The 15,473-nt window shown below is 57.3% G+C and overlaps 3 protein-coding genes across 3 annotated transcripts in view; 1 reads left to right on the top strand and 2 right to left on the bottom strand.

Moving 5' to 3' along the window:
• Positions 1-3,992, bottom strand: part of PTSG_07759 (uncharacterized protein) — a gene marked incomplete at its 5' end in the record, with an annotated part of 6,847 nt that extends 2,855 nt beyond the window's left edge. Inside the window, 12 exons of the mRNA XM_004991506.1 lie at positions 1-74; positions 178-242; positions 401-491; positions 634-741; positions 873-1,133; positions 1,265-1,351; positions 1,532-1,593; positions 1,724-2,303; positions 2,535-2,973; positions 3,219-3,506; positions 3,770-3,828; positions 3,930-3,992. The exon at positions 1-74 is cut by the window's left edge and continues 133 nt beyond it. Of these exons, the coding sequence (XP_004991563.1) occupies positions 1-74; positions 178-242; positions 401-491; positions 634-741; positions 873-1,133; positions 1,265-1,351; positions 1,532-1,593; positions 1,724-2,303; positions 2,535-2,973; positions 3,219-3,506; positions 3,770-3,828; positions 3,930-3,992 (2,177 nt within the window). The remainder of the gene's footprint in view (positions 75-177; positions 243-400; positions 492-633; positions 742-872; positions 1,134-1,264; positions 1,352-1,531; positions 1,594-1,723; positions 2,304-2,534; positions 2,974-3,218; positions 3,507-3,769; positions 3,829-3,929) is intronic.
• Positions 3,993-4,502: 510 nt separating this feature from the next.
• Positions 4,503-5,243, bottom strand: PTSG_07760 (uncharacterized protein; the record flags this gene model as incomplete). The annotated part of the gene is made up of 3 exons (XM_004991507.1): positions 4,503-4,794; positions 5,019-5,077; positions 5,181-5,243. 3 exons carry the CDS (start codon positions 5,241-5,243, stop codon positions 4,503-4,505), a joined length of 414 nt encoding a protein of 137 aa, XP_004991564.1.
• A 400-nt stretch (positions 5,244-5,643) lies between these two features.
• PTSG_07761 (uncharacterized protein) lies at positions 5,644-15,180 on the top strand (the record flags this gene model as incomplete). Its single annotated transcript, XM_004991508.1, has 25 exons — positions 5,644-5,710; positions 5,883-5,957; positions 6,125-6,227; positions 6,396-6,509; positions 6,793-6,955; positions 7,159-7,227; positions 7,381-7,439; positions 7,688-7,782; positions 8,026-8,816; positions 8,996-9,101; positions 9,288-9,336; positions 9,512-9,609; positions 9,867-9,916; positions 10,038-10,107; positions 10,295-10,962; positions 11,205-11,504; positions 11,656-12,055; positions 12,272-12,658; positions 12,907-12,953; positions 13,098-13,210; positions 13,567-13,641; positions 13,825-13,939; positions 14,255-14,324; positions 14,490-14,872; positions 15,058-15,180. The coding sequence occupies 25 exons, from the start codon at positions 5,644-5,646 to the stop codon at positions 15,178-15,180; spliced, it is 4,590 nt and encodes a 1,529-aa protein (XP_004991565.1).
• Between the last annotated feature and the right edge of the window lie 293 nt (positions 15,181-15,473).

Consider the following 15,473-nt stretch of genomic DNA (forward strand, 5'->3'; position numbering starts at 1 on the left):
GGTTGCTGTTGTTGTTCGCGTCGCATCTCCTCTGCTTCGCGTTCCGCTTTCTCCTTCTGCTCCCGCTCAAATTTCTGCAAAGTTGAGAAAATGTTTGTGATCGACAGATGAGTGAGATCACCAAAGACAAGCACACACACACACACACACAAACACACATGAATATCGTCAACACACCTCTTGTGCCTTTCGCTCGCGTTCCTCTGCCTCTTTGCGCATTCGCTGGCGCTTCTCCTCAATCTCTGATTGGGGAAATTCACAGACATCACAGCATCAGCAGGTGCTTTCGACTTCCGTGCGTCAAAAAAAAATACAGACAGGTACATAGCACCCCATGTACGCAGCACACTAGCACAACATGCACGCACACATGCACACTTATGTACGTGCGCTGACTTACGTTGCTTCTGGAGTTCGGCCTCTTTCCGTGCCTTCTCCTCCTTTTCGCGCTGCAACCGCTGCTCTTCCTCGAACATCTGCTTCAGCCGCTCCTGTTGGGCCCCCAAACGACACAAAAGCCAAATGAGTCGAAAGGTGCACACTGCACATGGTCCATGTGGAAGTTCATTATCCACAGAAAAGCACACACACACATACACACAGACACACACGCACATGCGCACACGCACCCACCTGTTCGCGTCGAATGCGCTCTTGCTCCTGTGCTTCCTCCTGTTTCTGCTTCGCTTCCTCCTCCATCTTCTTCCGCCGCTTCTCCTCAATTTGCTGCCTTAGTTCCTCCTGTACACACACATTCACATGCCGATGGGCAGTGAGTGATCATCAGCGCCAGCGCACGCCATCAGCACCGTTGCACATCATCCCCGCATGCATCCCATCACCCTCTTCCCTCTTCCTCCACCAAGCACCACCTGCTGCTTGAGCCTGGCCTGGCGTCGCTGCTCATCGCCCGGTTGCGCCACCACCGTCACCCGCGACGACGAGTGCTGTCCACCGCCGGGCACACCCGGCGACTCCACCGGCGCAGGCTGCTGCGGTCCGCCGTACTGCGGTGGCGGCTGCTGTTGTTGTGGCGGCGGCTGCTGCTGCTGCTGCTGCTGCTGTTGCTGTTGTTGTTGTTGCGTCTTCTTTGAAGGCGCACCTGCACCAGCGCGACCCCACGGGTTGTAATCCTGCAATGTAATTGTGGGTGAGTGAAAATTGACAAGCATGCGCAACGCAACGCAACAGCACACGTGATGATGATGATGATGATGCTGATGATGATGATGATGATGAATACACTGGTGGTGGGTTAGCTTACCGCAATTTCTTGGTCCTTCTTTGCCTCCCATGCATCGCGTTCGCGTTTCTTCTGCTCATCTCGCTCTTTCTTCAGCCGCATTTGCTCCTGATAGCGGTATGATCGATGGTAAAACGCCGCGGCGTTCGTGAGTGCATGCAGGCAATGAGGACCAAAGGACGTATTCACAAACCACACGCAGACATACAAAAACAACATCGCCAAACCAACCGGCCAACCAGCCACACAGCGACCAGCAAGCAAGCAGCCGTTTCAAGAAACACACACCCGCAGCTCTTCGGCGTACGACTTCTTGCTCTGGCCGGGCGGGCCGACGCCGGGTGCAACGCCTGATTGCGGAGACAAGGACATTGGGTGAGCGACACAATGTCCGAACGAAACCATGATGACCGAACGAAACCACGATGCAAAGCGACTACACCCACACGCATACCCACACATCCACATGGTTGTCGATACCTTTCGCATGCGGGGAGTTCTGGTAGTGCTGGGTGTACTGGTTGCTGTCCCAGCCGCCGCCGCCGCCACCGCCGCCACTGCCGCTGCCTTCGTCGCCGTGCACCCGCACGTGATGCACGTGTTCGCCAGAGACTGGCGGCTCCACGGCGGCCGGCGGCATCGGCGCCTGCCCGTACAGCGGCGGTCCCGCCGGCGTTACAAACGGGGCAACGTACGCCTGCTGCTGCTGCTGTGGTGGTGGCGGTGCATAGGGCTGAACGGCGGGGAAGGCTGAGTACGGGGACGCGCCATACATGGGCATGCTCACGGGCATTCCCATGGGCTGTGGCGCAAACCCGCCTCCGTACACGCCGCCACCAGGCACAAACTGCTGCTGTTGTTGCTGTGGGAACTGCTGCTGCTGCTGCTGTTGGAAGGCGTTACCACCGCCGCCTCCCCTGGGGCCTTCACGGGAGCTGGTGTGACGTACGAGACCTGGGCGCTGGGTGGCGGCCATTGTGTCGTCCTGCTGCTGCTGTTGGTAGCGGCGCGGTGGCTGCCGCTGCGGCGTCTTTTCATCGTTTCCATCTCGCCAGCCACCCTGTGTGTGTGTGTGTGTGTGTGTGTGTGTGTGTGTGTGTGTGTGTGTGCGTGATGGTGCGCATGATTGTGTGAATGCGGTTTGCGAGACCGCACACAGCAGGCGTCTTCTTGCCCGATACGGACGACAAAGCATCACGTCGTAGGTGTGCATACAAGCGGGAACGCAGCCTCGCTTCACATCACATATCAACCACCTACTCCCCAGGTACACTGTACACACACGCCACACCTGCTTGTCCTTGTGCCTGTCGAGGTCCACAAATGAGACGCCCGCGTCATCGCCCCCGCCGTATTTCATGGCCTTTTCCCGTCGCTTCTTGTCTGCAATCTGCCGCTCAAGCTCCTCCGCATATGCGCGCTGTGCCGCCACACGGTCCTGCTGCTGCAGTGCTGGCGACGGCTGTTGCTGCTGCTGCTGCTGTTGGCCTGGTGTTGTCAGGCTGCGGGTGGAGCGACGCGACGCGGCCCGCGATGCCGCCTGGGCAGATATTGTGTCTGCATCTGCCAGCCATGAGGGGCCGCCCGGGCGTTGTTGCTGCTGTTGTTGCGGTGCGCCGTAGCTCTTGGGGCGGCTGGACGCTGCATCCGGCACGCGGTAGGAGTGGGCATGGTACAGCCCTTCCTCGACCGGCGTGGACTGGGGTCGGTGCACCCGCTCCTGGCGCCGCCTGAGAACAACGTCAAAAAAAAAAGAAAAAAGAATGAACGGCAATCATGAGCGCGGATGCAAGTGTTTGGAGAAGTGCCATGATACCAGTCACGCAGCAGCAGCAGCAGCAGCAGCAGCAGTTATTGCGAGTAGGGAAGCAATTGACATGCACACCGACACATGCTCACACACACACACAACATACACAACATACAGGTCCACACCCACCCACATACTATTCACACACATGCAGCCGGGTCTCACTGTGCCAGGAGGCGCTCAAGGTCAGTCAGGGACATCTGCTCGAGATCTTGCTGAGAGACAGGGTTTGGCGGTGGCGCCTGTGCTGGGTGCGATTGGCCGTATCCTGTAGCTGGAGGGTAGTATTGCTGTTGCTGTGGCTGTTGGTGCTGCTGGGGAGCGGCTGGTGGTGTGACGCCGTATGCGGAGTGATGGATCCGTTCCTGGGACCGGGACCGTGGTCGCGATCTCGCCACCGTCGCTTGGGACGACGCCTCGTGTTGTTGTCGCTCACGGGCAGCATTGCTTGGTCTGAGCATATGAAACCAGGCCGAGGTGTGGGTGGATAAGGCTGAACGGCAAGCAACGGGGCTCTTGCATACACAAGAGCAGGTAGACGTTGACACAACACACAAACGCACAAACACAGACAGACACGTTGACACAACACACAAACGCGCAGACACAGACAGACACGTTGACACAACACACAAACGCGCAGACACAGACAGACAGACACGTTGACACACAACACGCAAACGCACACACATACACACGCACACACACATACATACGTACTCTTCATCTGCAGCCCATGGCGGTCGATGCGAGCCTCGGGCGCGCTGTTGGTTGCCTGTGGGTCGTTGATGACACGTGATGTAACACCGTGAGAGTGGCAAAGCAGAGCACACACACACACACACACACACTTGAAACACCACCACGTGAATCTACCACGTATGCAAGCCACGTGATGCGATCGCTCCACGCACTTCGCAAAGCACGTTGCTGCCACATCCTTGGCGAAGCTGGGTGGTCCTTCCCCCCTCAGCTACGCGCCTGTCCTTGTGTGCGTGTGTGCGTGTGCGTGCGTGTGGGTGTGTCTATGTGCGTGTGGGTGTGTGTGTGCGTCTGCCTGCCTGTGTGCTGTGATGCGCTTTGATGGTCTTGATTGATGTGAAGCAAGCAGCAGTTTCGTTGTTGCTTCGTTCGTCGTTGTTTGCGTTTTCGTTTGGCAACCAAATTCATGGGGCGATTGGCGTTTGCGGGGCCGCTCCTGGCGCCGCCTGAGAACAACGTCAAAAAAAAAAGAAAAAAGAATGAACGGCAATCATGAGCGCGGATGCAAGTGTTTGGAGAAGTGCCATGATACCAGTCACGCAGCAGCAGCAGCAGCAGCAGCAGCAGTTATTGCGAGTAGGGAAGCAATTGACATGCACACCGACACATGCTCACACACACACACAACATACACAACATACAGGTCCACACCCACCCACATACTATTCACACACATGCAGCCGGGTCTCACTGTGCCAGGAGGCGCTCAAGGTCAGTCAGGGACATCTGCTCGAGATCTTGCTGAGAGACAGGGTTTGGCGGTGGCGCCTGTGCTGGGTGCGATTGGCCGTATCCTGTAGCTGGAGGGTAGTATTGCTGTTGCTGTGGCTGTTGGTGCTGCTGGGGAGCGGCTGGTGGTGTGACGCCGTATGCGGAGTGATGGATCCGTTCCTGGGACCGGGACCGTGGTCGCGATCTCGCCACCGTCGCTTGGGACGACGCCTCGTGTTGTTGTCGCTCACGGGCAGCATTGCTTGGTCTGAGCATATGAAACCAGGCCGAGGTGTGGGTGGATAAGGTTGAACGGCAAGCAACGGGGCCCTTGCATACACAAGAGCAGGTAGACGTTGACACAACACACAAACGCGCAGACACAGACAGACACGTTGACACAACACACAAACGCGCAGACACAGACAGACAGACACGTTGACACACAACACGCAAACGCACACACATACACACGCACACACACATACATACGTACTCTTCATCTGCAGCCCATGGCGGTCGATGCGAGCCTCGGGCGCGCTGTTGGTTGCCTGTGGGTCGTTGATGACACGTGATGTAACACCGTGAGAGTGGCAAAGCAGAGCACACACACACACACACACACACACTTGAAACACCACCACGTGAATCTACCACGTATGCAAGCCACGTGATGCGATCGCTCCACGCACTTCGCAAAGCACGTTGCTGCCACATCCTTGGCGAAGCTGGGTGGTCCTTCCCCCCTCAGCTACGCGCCTGTCCTTGTGTGCGTGTGTGCTGTGTGTGTGCGTGTGGGTGTGTCTGTGTGCGTGTGCTTGGTGCCCGTCTGCGTGTGTCTGTGTGCGTGTGTCTGTGTGCGTGTGCTGTGGAGTCGATTTACAAGCCAGTCGTTGCTTCGTCGTCGTCGTCGTTGTTTGCGTTTTCGTTTGGCAACCAAATTCATGGGCGATTGGCAATATCTTATAGGGAATCCGCACAGCGAGAAACGGCGCGAAGAAGACAAAACGACTGCTGGTGGCAGGAACGTGTTTGGACAGTCGCAGCAGCAGCGGCAGTGGCAGTGTTGGTGTTGTGCTTGCTTGCGAAGCGCCCTTCCCACCGCTCCACGGTTACGATGGCTTTGGAGGATGTGCTGGCGTCGTGCGGCGTGGCACTGAGCCCAGATGGACCGCCCATCCTAAGTCAGTGATGCGCAGTGCCACCGTGATTGCTTGGACTGGCTGGTGGTTGCGTGCCTCGCCACGGTTTTCCCGCGCATGTGCTTCAGCTGCCATGTGCTTGTGTTTCTCCTCCACCTCACACCACACATCTGCTCCCGCTCCTGCTCATACTTCTGCTTGCGGTGTGGAGCAGCCAAGACGCTGCAGGAGGCGACGCGCGCATTGAGGGACCATCTCAACCACGCCAGCAACCGAAAGGCGTTTGAAGGTTGGTCGTTGTGGTGTTTGCTTTGGTTGTTTTCTTGTTGGCACGCTTGGATTTGGAGTTCTGCCACCTCCAACAATCACTTGGTAGCTTGTCACTCGCTCACTTGACGCTTGACACTTGGCACTGCGCCACTTGCACCACATTGCACCGCCTTGCTTTGTTGCCAGAATCATTTGCGGAATATGTGGAGAGCGCCGCCCATCTTCGGCGCGTCATCTCGCCACTGCAACCAGCCTCAACCAGAACGCCCACATCCAGTCAACCTAAAGCGTGAGCATGGGTGTACACATGTGTGTGTGTGTGTGTGTGTGTGTGTGTGTGCGTGATCTGTGTATGGGCATGTGTGTGCATGTTGGGCGCGCGCACTTAGCTCCCCAACACACACATACGTATTCTGACAACAAGTGTGCGTGTGTGTGCGTGTGTGTATGTGAACAGAAGTGGGCGGCGATTGCCGAGTTTGGTCAAGGTGCTGCTGAACACCCCAAGCGTGCAGCCGGAGGTGTACCGCGTCCTGCTCGAGAAAATCTCAGAGTTTGCCATGGAAGACACGTGCGTGCGGCAGTGATGCGCTCTGTGTGTGCGTGTGTGCGTGTGTGCGTGTGTGCGTGTGTGTGTGTGCGTGCGTGCGTGTGTGTGTGTGTGCACGCGTGCGACCTTGTGTGTTTGTCTGTGTAAACGTGTGTCGGATGCTTCGTGCCGCCCGCAAGTATGCTGTCAGGTGATGCTGTTGCTGACCTATATCCTGTACAGTTCCTCAAACCCCAGCCATTCAGCACTTATCATGCATGCCTCGTGCACTTCGCACACTGTACGCCACCCGCCCACCCACCAGTGTGCAGTTCAGCCAGGCGGACTCGTCTGCATCGGTGTCGTTGGACATTCCGCGGCTGCTGCTCGGCGAACTGCGCTGGCTCGAGCTCATGGTCGACCCCGAAAACACAACAGACACCATGTTCCAAGTGCTCGCCATCCTGCCAACAGACTTGAAGAAGGAGGTGTGCATACATGTGTGTACGTGTGTGCGTGTGTGTGTGTGCGTGTGCGTGCTTGCATTCATGTGTTCATATTCATGTGTGTTTGCATTCATGTTCACATTCATGTACGTGCATGGCTCGTCTTTCAACGACCCTCATACACACGCGTGTTATGCGTTGGGCAACACGCCCACGCCTTGCCACGATCTCTCTCGCTGTTACAGATGATCCAAGCGCTGCCCGAGTTGTGTGACGACCAGTCCTCCGCCTTTCTCACAGACCACCTCTTCTCCGTACGACCCTGTGTGTGTGTGTGTGTGTGTGTGTGTGTGTGTGTGTGTGTGTGTGTGTGCTTGTGTACTTAACTGGCCCTGCATTTGCATCATGCGTGACTCTGCTGCCGACCGCAGTGCGTGCTTTCACCCCACGTCATGCCACCGCTACAGTTGCTGCAAGGCGAGCCGTCATTGGCGCCAGCCATCCTCGATGCATTCTCAAATCTCAAGTGCGAACACGAAGCTGATGATGTTTGCGTTGTCGATGACGTTGTGTATCTGCGGAGTGTTCCTCAGCCACCAAGTTCTTGCATCACGACGCAGCCATTCCGTCACCACCACCACCACCACCACCACTCACCCATCCCTCTTGCATCTCTCTCTCTCTCTCTCTCTCTCTCTCTCTCTCTCTCTCTCTCTCTTTCTCTGTCCACCCTAACCCCTGCGGTGCAGTGTGGCGCCGGCACGCCTGCGCCAGATCTGCGACCACGTGCTGCGACCACGTGCTGGGCCAGCTTGGATCTTACAGTCCAGAGTGCCTCCCAATCGTCATCAAATTTCTCATGCAGCAAGGTGGAGGGGAGTGGCAGATGTTGCCGCAGTGTGAAACGGTGTGTGACGGTGACCTCACATGTGCCTGCCTGCACGTGTCGCTGTGACACGTTCTCTCACAGCCGATCCCTCACATACACACACACACACACACACACACACACACACACACACACACACACACACACACACACACACACACACACACACACACACACACACACACACACACACGCACGCACACGCACACACACTGGTATTCAGCGGATGGGATGGATGTGAATCTGCTGACAAAGAACATGAGGGAAAACATCGATTTCTCCACCGTGCAAACGGCCAACACCAACAACAACCACAATGGTGGCAGCAGCAGTCGCCGCGAGGAGGGCGATGATCACGATGTGTTTGTGGTGGCTGCAATCAAGAACGGGCTGGCATTTGATGCGCGCATTGCAAAGGCGTGGCTGCGGCAAATCAAGACGACGGTGGCCCAGCCCATCACCGCCCTCGACCTGCTTGTGCTGCTGCTGCTGCACCACCAGAACGCCCACCGCCGCGGCGCGGAGACCACCGTGATCAAGCTTGCAAGCACGGGCCGGCTCACCGCCGCCATGGCCGCAGCCATGTTTGCCAGACACACGCGCGCGTTCTCGATGTGCTTCAAGTCGATTGTGCACATGGCGGACATCCTGAACCGGCGGCAGGAGGCCGCGTGCCGCCACCTCGCCTGCACCCTCTACCACCAGTGCTTCGTGCACATGGACACATATGCGCGGCAGGAGGTGGTTGGGGCCCTGGTGGCGCACATTGGCACGGGGCAGGCACAGGAGGTGGACGCAGCCATGTCTGTGCTGCTGTCGCTGGCCACTGACCACCCGAAGCTGCTGCACCCGTTTGCGCTCATGTTGAATGGCATCCTGGACTGCCTGAGCAACCTGCACTTCATCCACATCCGGCAGCTCTTCCGTGTCCTGACCACGCTCACGTTTGACCGCCAGCGCACCGCTGCCGCAGGCCTCATCGACGACGAGACACACATTCTCCTCAGGAAGATGGTGCGGATGAACGTGTGTGTGTGTGTGTGTGTGTGTGTGTGTGTGTGTGAACTTGTGCGATGAGGAAGGTGTCTTGGATAACATAATGTCCTTCCATGCAGAATGTCTCTCACCCTTCACTCCACCACCAACACCGCCACCGCCGCCATCCCTTCTCCATTGCACCCCGTGTATGACAGCTGTCTCAATCGAATGAAGAGCTGAAACGCATTGGCACCATCGCTGCCACCACCGTCACCCGCACCTGGCTCGCTCTCGCCAACGACGCAGGCATCTCCATCGACCGTGCGTTCATGTGTGTGCGTGTGTGTGTGTTCATGTGTTCATGTGTCCATGTGTCTATGTGTTCATGTGTGCATATGTTCATATGTGCGTGTGTTCGTGCGTGTGCGCCGTTGTTGCGGTTCCCCGTGTGGACCTGTCGTGCTCCTCCTCATCCATCACTCACCCGTCTTCTGGCTTGTCCAACAGGCAACCATCTCTCCTCGCTGTTGCAGATATTGCAGCTCATCTATGACAAGTGCGTACAGCTGACGTATTCCTTTGCCAGCACAACGCTTCGTCCTCTTCCATTCACCTCGTGCACATCCAAGCTCACCCATTTGCCCATCCATCATTACACATTGCTCACAAGGCGATGCCCCCGTATCTGTTCCTCCTCACCCTCCCTCCTTTCACCAACACGTCTCCGCCAGTGTGAATCATTTCCCGACGTCCAAAGCGCTGTTTTGCGATGAACTCGCCTCCCTCGTCGCCGCTGTGCCGCTTCCACCGCCCGTTGCAGAATGGATCAGTGCGTATTTTTGTTCACGTGTCTTTGATCGCCTGACTCTGCTGTTGTTGGACAATCCTCCTTGCTTCTCGCTCTTTTCTATCCCTTGCTTTCGTTACGCATTGCCGTTACATCTGTCCCTCACACACACACACACACACACACACACACACACACACGCACACACGCACACACGCACACGCGCGCACACACACACACACACACACACACACACACACACACACACACGCACACACGCACACACGCACGAGCGACAGATGACAACCTGCTGCTTGATTTCCAGTCCATCTATCTTCTGGAGCGAGATGTACGTGTGCTACCACGAGAATATTAAGTCGTGTCTGTGCTGTTGTGTTCATTGTCCTTTGATTGCGTTCATGATCTCACCGGCATCGTTGCTGGTTTTACATTTTGTTCATTGGTGCCAGGACGACGTGAACGTCGCGCACCCGGACATTGTCATCACCCGCGGGTTCAGCTTCGATCTTTCTGGCGAAGGTACACGGCCACAGACGGCAAGCAGCAGGCACACAAGATATGGCACAACACAAGGCGCACAAACACACACACACACACAAACGAACACACACACACACACACACAGACGCACAGACGCACAGACACACACACAAACGAACCCACCCACCCACACACACACACACCGCCACAACCCCATGCCCTGCAGGCGACGTGGTGGCTGGATTTGTGCCGCTGATGCTGCAGCGTGGCCGATCAGACCTGCTGCTGCCCATGTGCCCGTCGTTCCGGCTGCTGCAGACGCTGACGGGGGTGGAGCACGACGGAGACATGTCCGAGATTGATGCGCTGCTCAGCTGCCCGCTCTGGTTCCCCGACGTGTCCACCCTGGACAGTTTCGCAACCTTCACGCCGTCCACCAAGGACACGCTGTGCCACTGCCTCTTCTTCACCATCAACTGGCTGCGGGAAACCATCAACGCGTTTGCAGGCACAACCGACTCCGACCTGCGCGGCCACGTGCTCGGGCGCATCGAGCACCTGGTAGCGCTGGAGAAGATGGTGGCCACATGCATGGAGCAGCACCACATGCAGCCGTACGTCGCACACGCCGTGGACGAGGGCGTGGTGCCGCCGCTGAAGCGCAAGAGCACGCGCGGCCCACATGCGGCCAAGGCAACGCCAGGTGCCACCAGCAGCACGGCCAGCAACCACGCAAACACCTCAGACGGCGGCGCGGACACGCAGGTGCACAGCACAGCGCCGCAAGCATCAGCAGGCGCGGTGACGCAGTCTGATAGCGACACCAAGGATGTGTTGCTGGACACTGTTCGCTTTCGCCCGTACTTGCGGGAGCTGCAACTCCCCGTGTTTCAGGTCCACCACTCATGCCTCTGCTGTTGTTGCCTCTGCTACTGTTGTAGTTGCAGTGTGTGATCAGCGCCTTTGCTTCACCACACCTGCTCATGTCGTCCGCGTGCGGCTTCTCGAACTCGCCCCTGTTGTGCATGTAATGTGACACATCCTGACACGCGACCTCGTTCAATTGCTCTCCTGTCGTTGGTCTCACCCGAACCCCACGCGCTCCCACGCGCCCCCATGCCGCTGTCCTGCTGCAGGTCCTTCGCTGGCACGCAGGTGACGATCTGCTGGATGCCCAGCAGCACCACCACCACCAGCACGAAAATCAGGGTTCCAAAGACGCCGCCGCCACGGCCAACAGCGGGGATGAGGGCGGGTCACGCGCGTCCCAGAAGCGGCTGTCCCCGCCGCATGTCGCGTATCTCCTGCGCGATCTGCTGTCGAAGGTAAAGCGCGTGTTCTCGCCGGTGAAGCGCGGGCCGTGGACCAGCAGCGCCGCCGCCGTCGCCCGCTCCCACACGGGCTTCCACGCCCTTCTCGACCACACCCCGCAGCAGGTGCGCTTCCGTGTGCATATGTGTGCATGTGTGTGCATGTGTGCATGTGTGTGCATGTGTGTGCATGTACTCGTGAATGAGAGGTTGGCAGCTGGGCGGTTGAATCTGCAGCTCATGCCGTGTTGCTCGTCTCCTTCAAAACCATCGACAGGTTGGCCGCTGGTTTGTGGATGAGGTGCTGCCGTCGCTGTGCCGGCATCTCGAGTCCTCGTGCGAGTTCTTCCACACCATCTTTGACGCCCACGCCGGCACCCGCCGCCACTCTGTCCTCTCCAAGCACGAGCACTACGACCACCACCGCGACGTTGTTGGGCTGACGCTGGAGGTTGCGCACGCCATGCTGTCGTGGCCAGACCTTCCCTCGCACCCGCCGCTGCGCCTTGCCATGCTGCGCACGATTGCGTCTCGTCTGTGTGTGGACGAGCAGCTTGGGCTGCAGCAGGCGGCACATATGTGCATCAAGTACCTGGCAAACGTGGCTGACAAGGCGCCCACAGCAGAGTCGTTTCTCACCGTCCTCCTCATCATCGAAGCAATCCCATCACTCGCAGGTCTGCGCGCTTGCTTGTGAAGTTGCGTGCATGTGTGTGTGTGTGTGTGTGTGTGTGTGTGCAATGTACATGTACGTACACGTTGTCGACACTCTCCAGCTTGTGTGTTTGACTCCCCTCTCCCCCCCCCACACGCACACACGCACACACAAACGCAAACGCAAACGCATGCTCACGGCAACTCCCCCGAACTCGTTTGCAAACGCCCCAAAACAGACGACGCGGATGAAGAGTTGCGCATGCGTGCTGATGCGCTGCTGTCGCCGCTGGCGCATCAGTGCATTGACCTGAACTGGCTTGATGATGATCGCCGTCCCATTGCCACCGCCACCCTCGCCCGCCTGCTGGACATCTTCCTCGTCCACTCTGTTGACGGGCAGGCCGTGCGCACCGTCCAGGCTGCCATGCTCGACTTTGCACGGCACTCAACAGCAGCAGCACCGCCGGCAGCGGCAGCGGAAGGGAACGATGGGCAGCCCGCTGCCAAGAAAGCAAAGACCTCCGCTTTTGCCACGCTGTGTCGCTCGACGTTTCTCACGTACATGCGTGCGTGCTTTCGCTACTGCTCACATCAGCTCACGGCGCTTGGATCCACCCTCTCAGGTTGAATGCGTGCGTGTGTGCGTGCGTGTGGTTGTTTGGTTTGATTTGCGAGTGTGTGCACTTAATTGTTTGTTTGCGTGTGTGCGTGCGTGCGTGTGTGTTTTGATTTGCTAGTGTGTGCTCTGAATTGTTGCGTGTGTGCACACGCATGTCTTCATTTATTTGCTTGTGCGCGCGTCATTTTCGTGCCCTCCCCTGCACCACCCACAAACCCAACGCCCATCCCAACACCTCCTCGCGTCTGGCAGACCCACGCGATGACCAAACGTTGGAGCAGGTCTCGGATGTGTGCAAGGTACGCGCGTGTGCGCCGCGCTTTTGCTGTGCTGTCTCTCGGATTTCTGTGCACGGCCTTTCGGGACGTGTGTTTGGCCTGGTGCCCCTCCCGTTCTCACCATTCCTCTCCGTGCCGCCATCCCCCTGCCACCACCGCCTGCAGGCGTTTGGCGTGAGCGTGCACCTGACGCGATTCAAGCTTGCCCGCAGCAAAGGCGTCCTCGCCGCTGTCGTCAAATCTTCCAAGGAGTTTGTGGACCAGTTCAGCCGAGCCATGTCAGTGTGTGTGTGTGCGTGCGTGTGTGTGCTGTGTGTGCGTGTGTGCGTGTGTGCGTGTGTGCGTGTGTGTGTGTGTGTGCGTGTGTGCGTGTGTGCGTGTGTGTGTGCGTGTGCGTGCCTGTGTGTGTGTGCGCGCGCGCGCGCGTGTGTGTGCCTGTGTGTGCGAATCTGTGTGTACGTTTTCTCTCTCTCTCTCACACACACACACTGTGTGTCTTTGTCTTTCCCTGTCTTTGCCTGCCCCTGTGTTTGTTTCGCTCCCCTCCAATGTTCTGCGCATTCAACTGCACCTTGTCACCATGCCACGCGTCTGCCTCTCCTGCTTTTGCTTCACTCTCGTGCGCACTTGCCAGCATGCCGTTTCTTGCCCGCTGCCTCAAGCATCAGCCCATCCCTGTCGTCCTTCTTCTCAAGGACGTTCAGAAGAGGTTCGTGCATGCTTCAAGGTGGACGATGTGTGTGTCTCTCTTTGACGATTCTCTTTACCGTCCCTGCATCTCTTCACGCGTCTTTTGTTGTGGACACCTTGGCCTCGCTCCTGTGCTCACGCCCTGCATGCTTCCACGCCGCCACCACCACCACCATCACCACGCGCTCCAAAACCTCGCCAGCACACGGCACTTGCAGTCCATCTGCAACCACAGCAAAGTGGTGCAGGACGTGGTACTGACGTCGTATGTGCCGGCGCTCAAACGGAGCCTCGAGACGCTTGTCTTCAAGGCTAAGGTGTTGTGATGATGCTGATGATTGCGTCGGGACATGAAATCGTGGAAGGACAGTCTGTCACCTCGCGCTATGTCACTCTCACTGATGCCCTTTGCCCCCGCCCTCCCACACACACACACACACACACACACACACACACACACACACACACACACACACACACACACACGCACAAACACATGCACAAACACATGCACACATGCTCACACACACACACTTACTCACACACACACACACACACTTACTCACACACACACACACACACTTACTCACACACACACACACACACACAAATCTCATCACACGCGTGTCCAGGCAATGATGACTGCGAACGATTGCGACGCAGCGTTCACCGTTGGTGTTCTCAAGCACAAAGGCCTTGATGGTGGGCAGCACGTTTTTTTTTTTTTGGTTTTTTTTTTTTGTGTGTGTGTGTGTGCTCGCTTAAGCATGCATACACATGTGTTGAATTGCCAGCGGTGTTGCTGCCCTGGTGGTGTTGATCGTGTCTCACAAGCGCCGCTCCGTTGACCACGCGCTCGTGTTTCAGGCCAAGAAGTGTCGTCGCAGATGATTGTGCCAAAGGGGAAGGACGATCGTGACGATGACGACGAGGATGACAGTGCCGATGGTGACAGCAGCGATGATGATGATGATGACGATGATGACGATGATGACGGGGACGAGGATGATGATGGGGACGCCGACGACAACGCCACCAAGAAGCACAACAACGAGCACCGTAGCAGCAACAACAACAACAACAACAACACCAACAACAACGCCGACAGTGACGACGATGGAGACGATGATGACGACAGCAGCAGCAGCAGCAGCTACGGTGCAACTGGCAATCACGCCATCGACCCCTCGCTGGCGGCCGATGAGGGATTGCGCAAAGTCGTGCACGCGCAAGCAGCAACTAAGCAGCAGGTGTGTTTGCATCCTGTGGGTTGCAGTGTGGGTTTGTGTATGTATGTATGCATGCGTGTGAACGTTTGGATGTGTGGTTGTGGGCATGTGAATGCAAGCGTAAGTGTCATCCCACGAACTCCGCCCGTGCTTAACGCTGGCGTGCTTTTTGATCCCACTCTGCGCAACCACCAACCCGCTTCCAGGAGGAGGAAGAGGAAAGCTTGCTGGACATGTTGGACGACGCTGATGATGATGACGCTGGTGACGATGATGGCGACGACGACGATGATGATGAGGGTGGACCCTCTTCTGGTCAGATGTTTTAACGTTGTCCAGTTGGCTGTGGGTGTCATTTCAAATCACATCACAACGTGTCAACCCCAATTTTTTCTAACTGTCCTGTACTCACACATCAACATCCAAGTGCGACATGAAGCGTCTTCTCCACACAGCCATAAAGCAGTTGTATCTTCCTTTCACATCGTGCAGACGGACACACACACACACACACACACCACTTGCGTCACTTAAGTGCCTGTGTCCGTGTTGCTGTGTTCGCCTTGTTGTGTTGTGTATGTGTGCCGCACACGTGTGCATGACCACGAGCGTAACATTCACG

The sequence above is a fragment of the Salpingoeca rosetta genome (genome assembly GCF_000188695.1).
Source record: "Salpingoeca rosetta unplaced genomic scaffold supercont1.19, whole genome shotgun sequence".
In the NCBI taxonomy this organism is placed as follows: Eukaryota; class Choanoflagellata; order Craspedida; family Salpingoecidae; genus Salpingoeca; species Salpingoeca rosetta.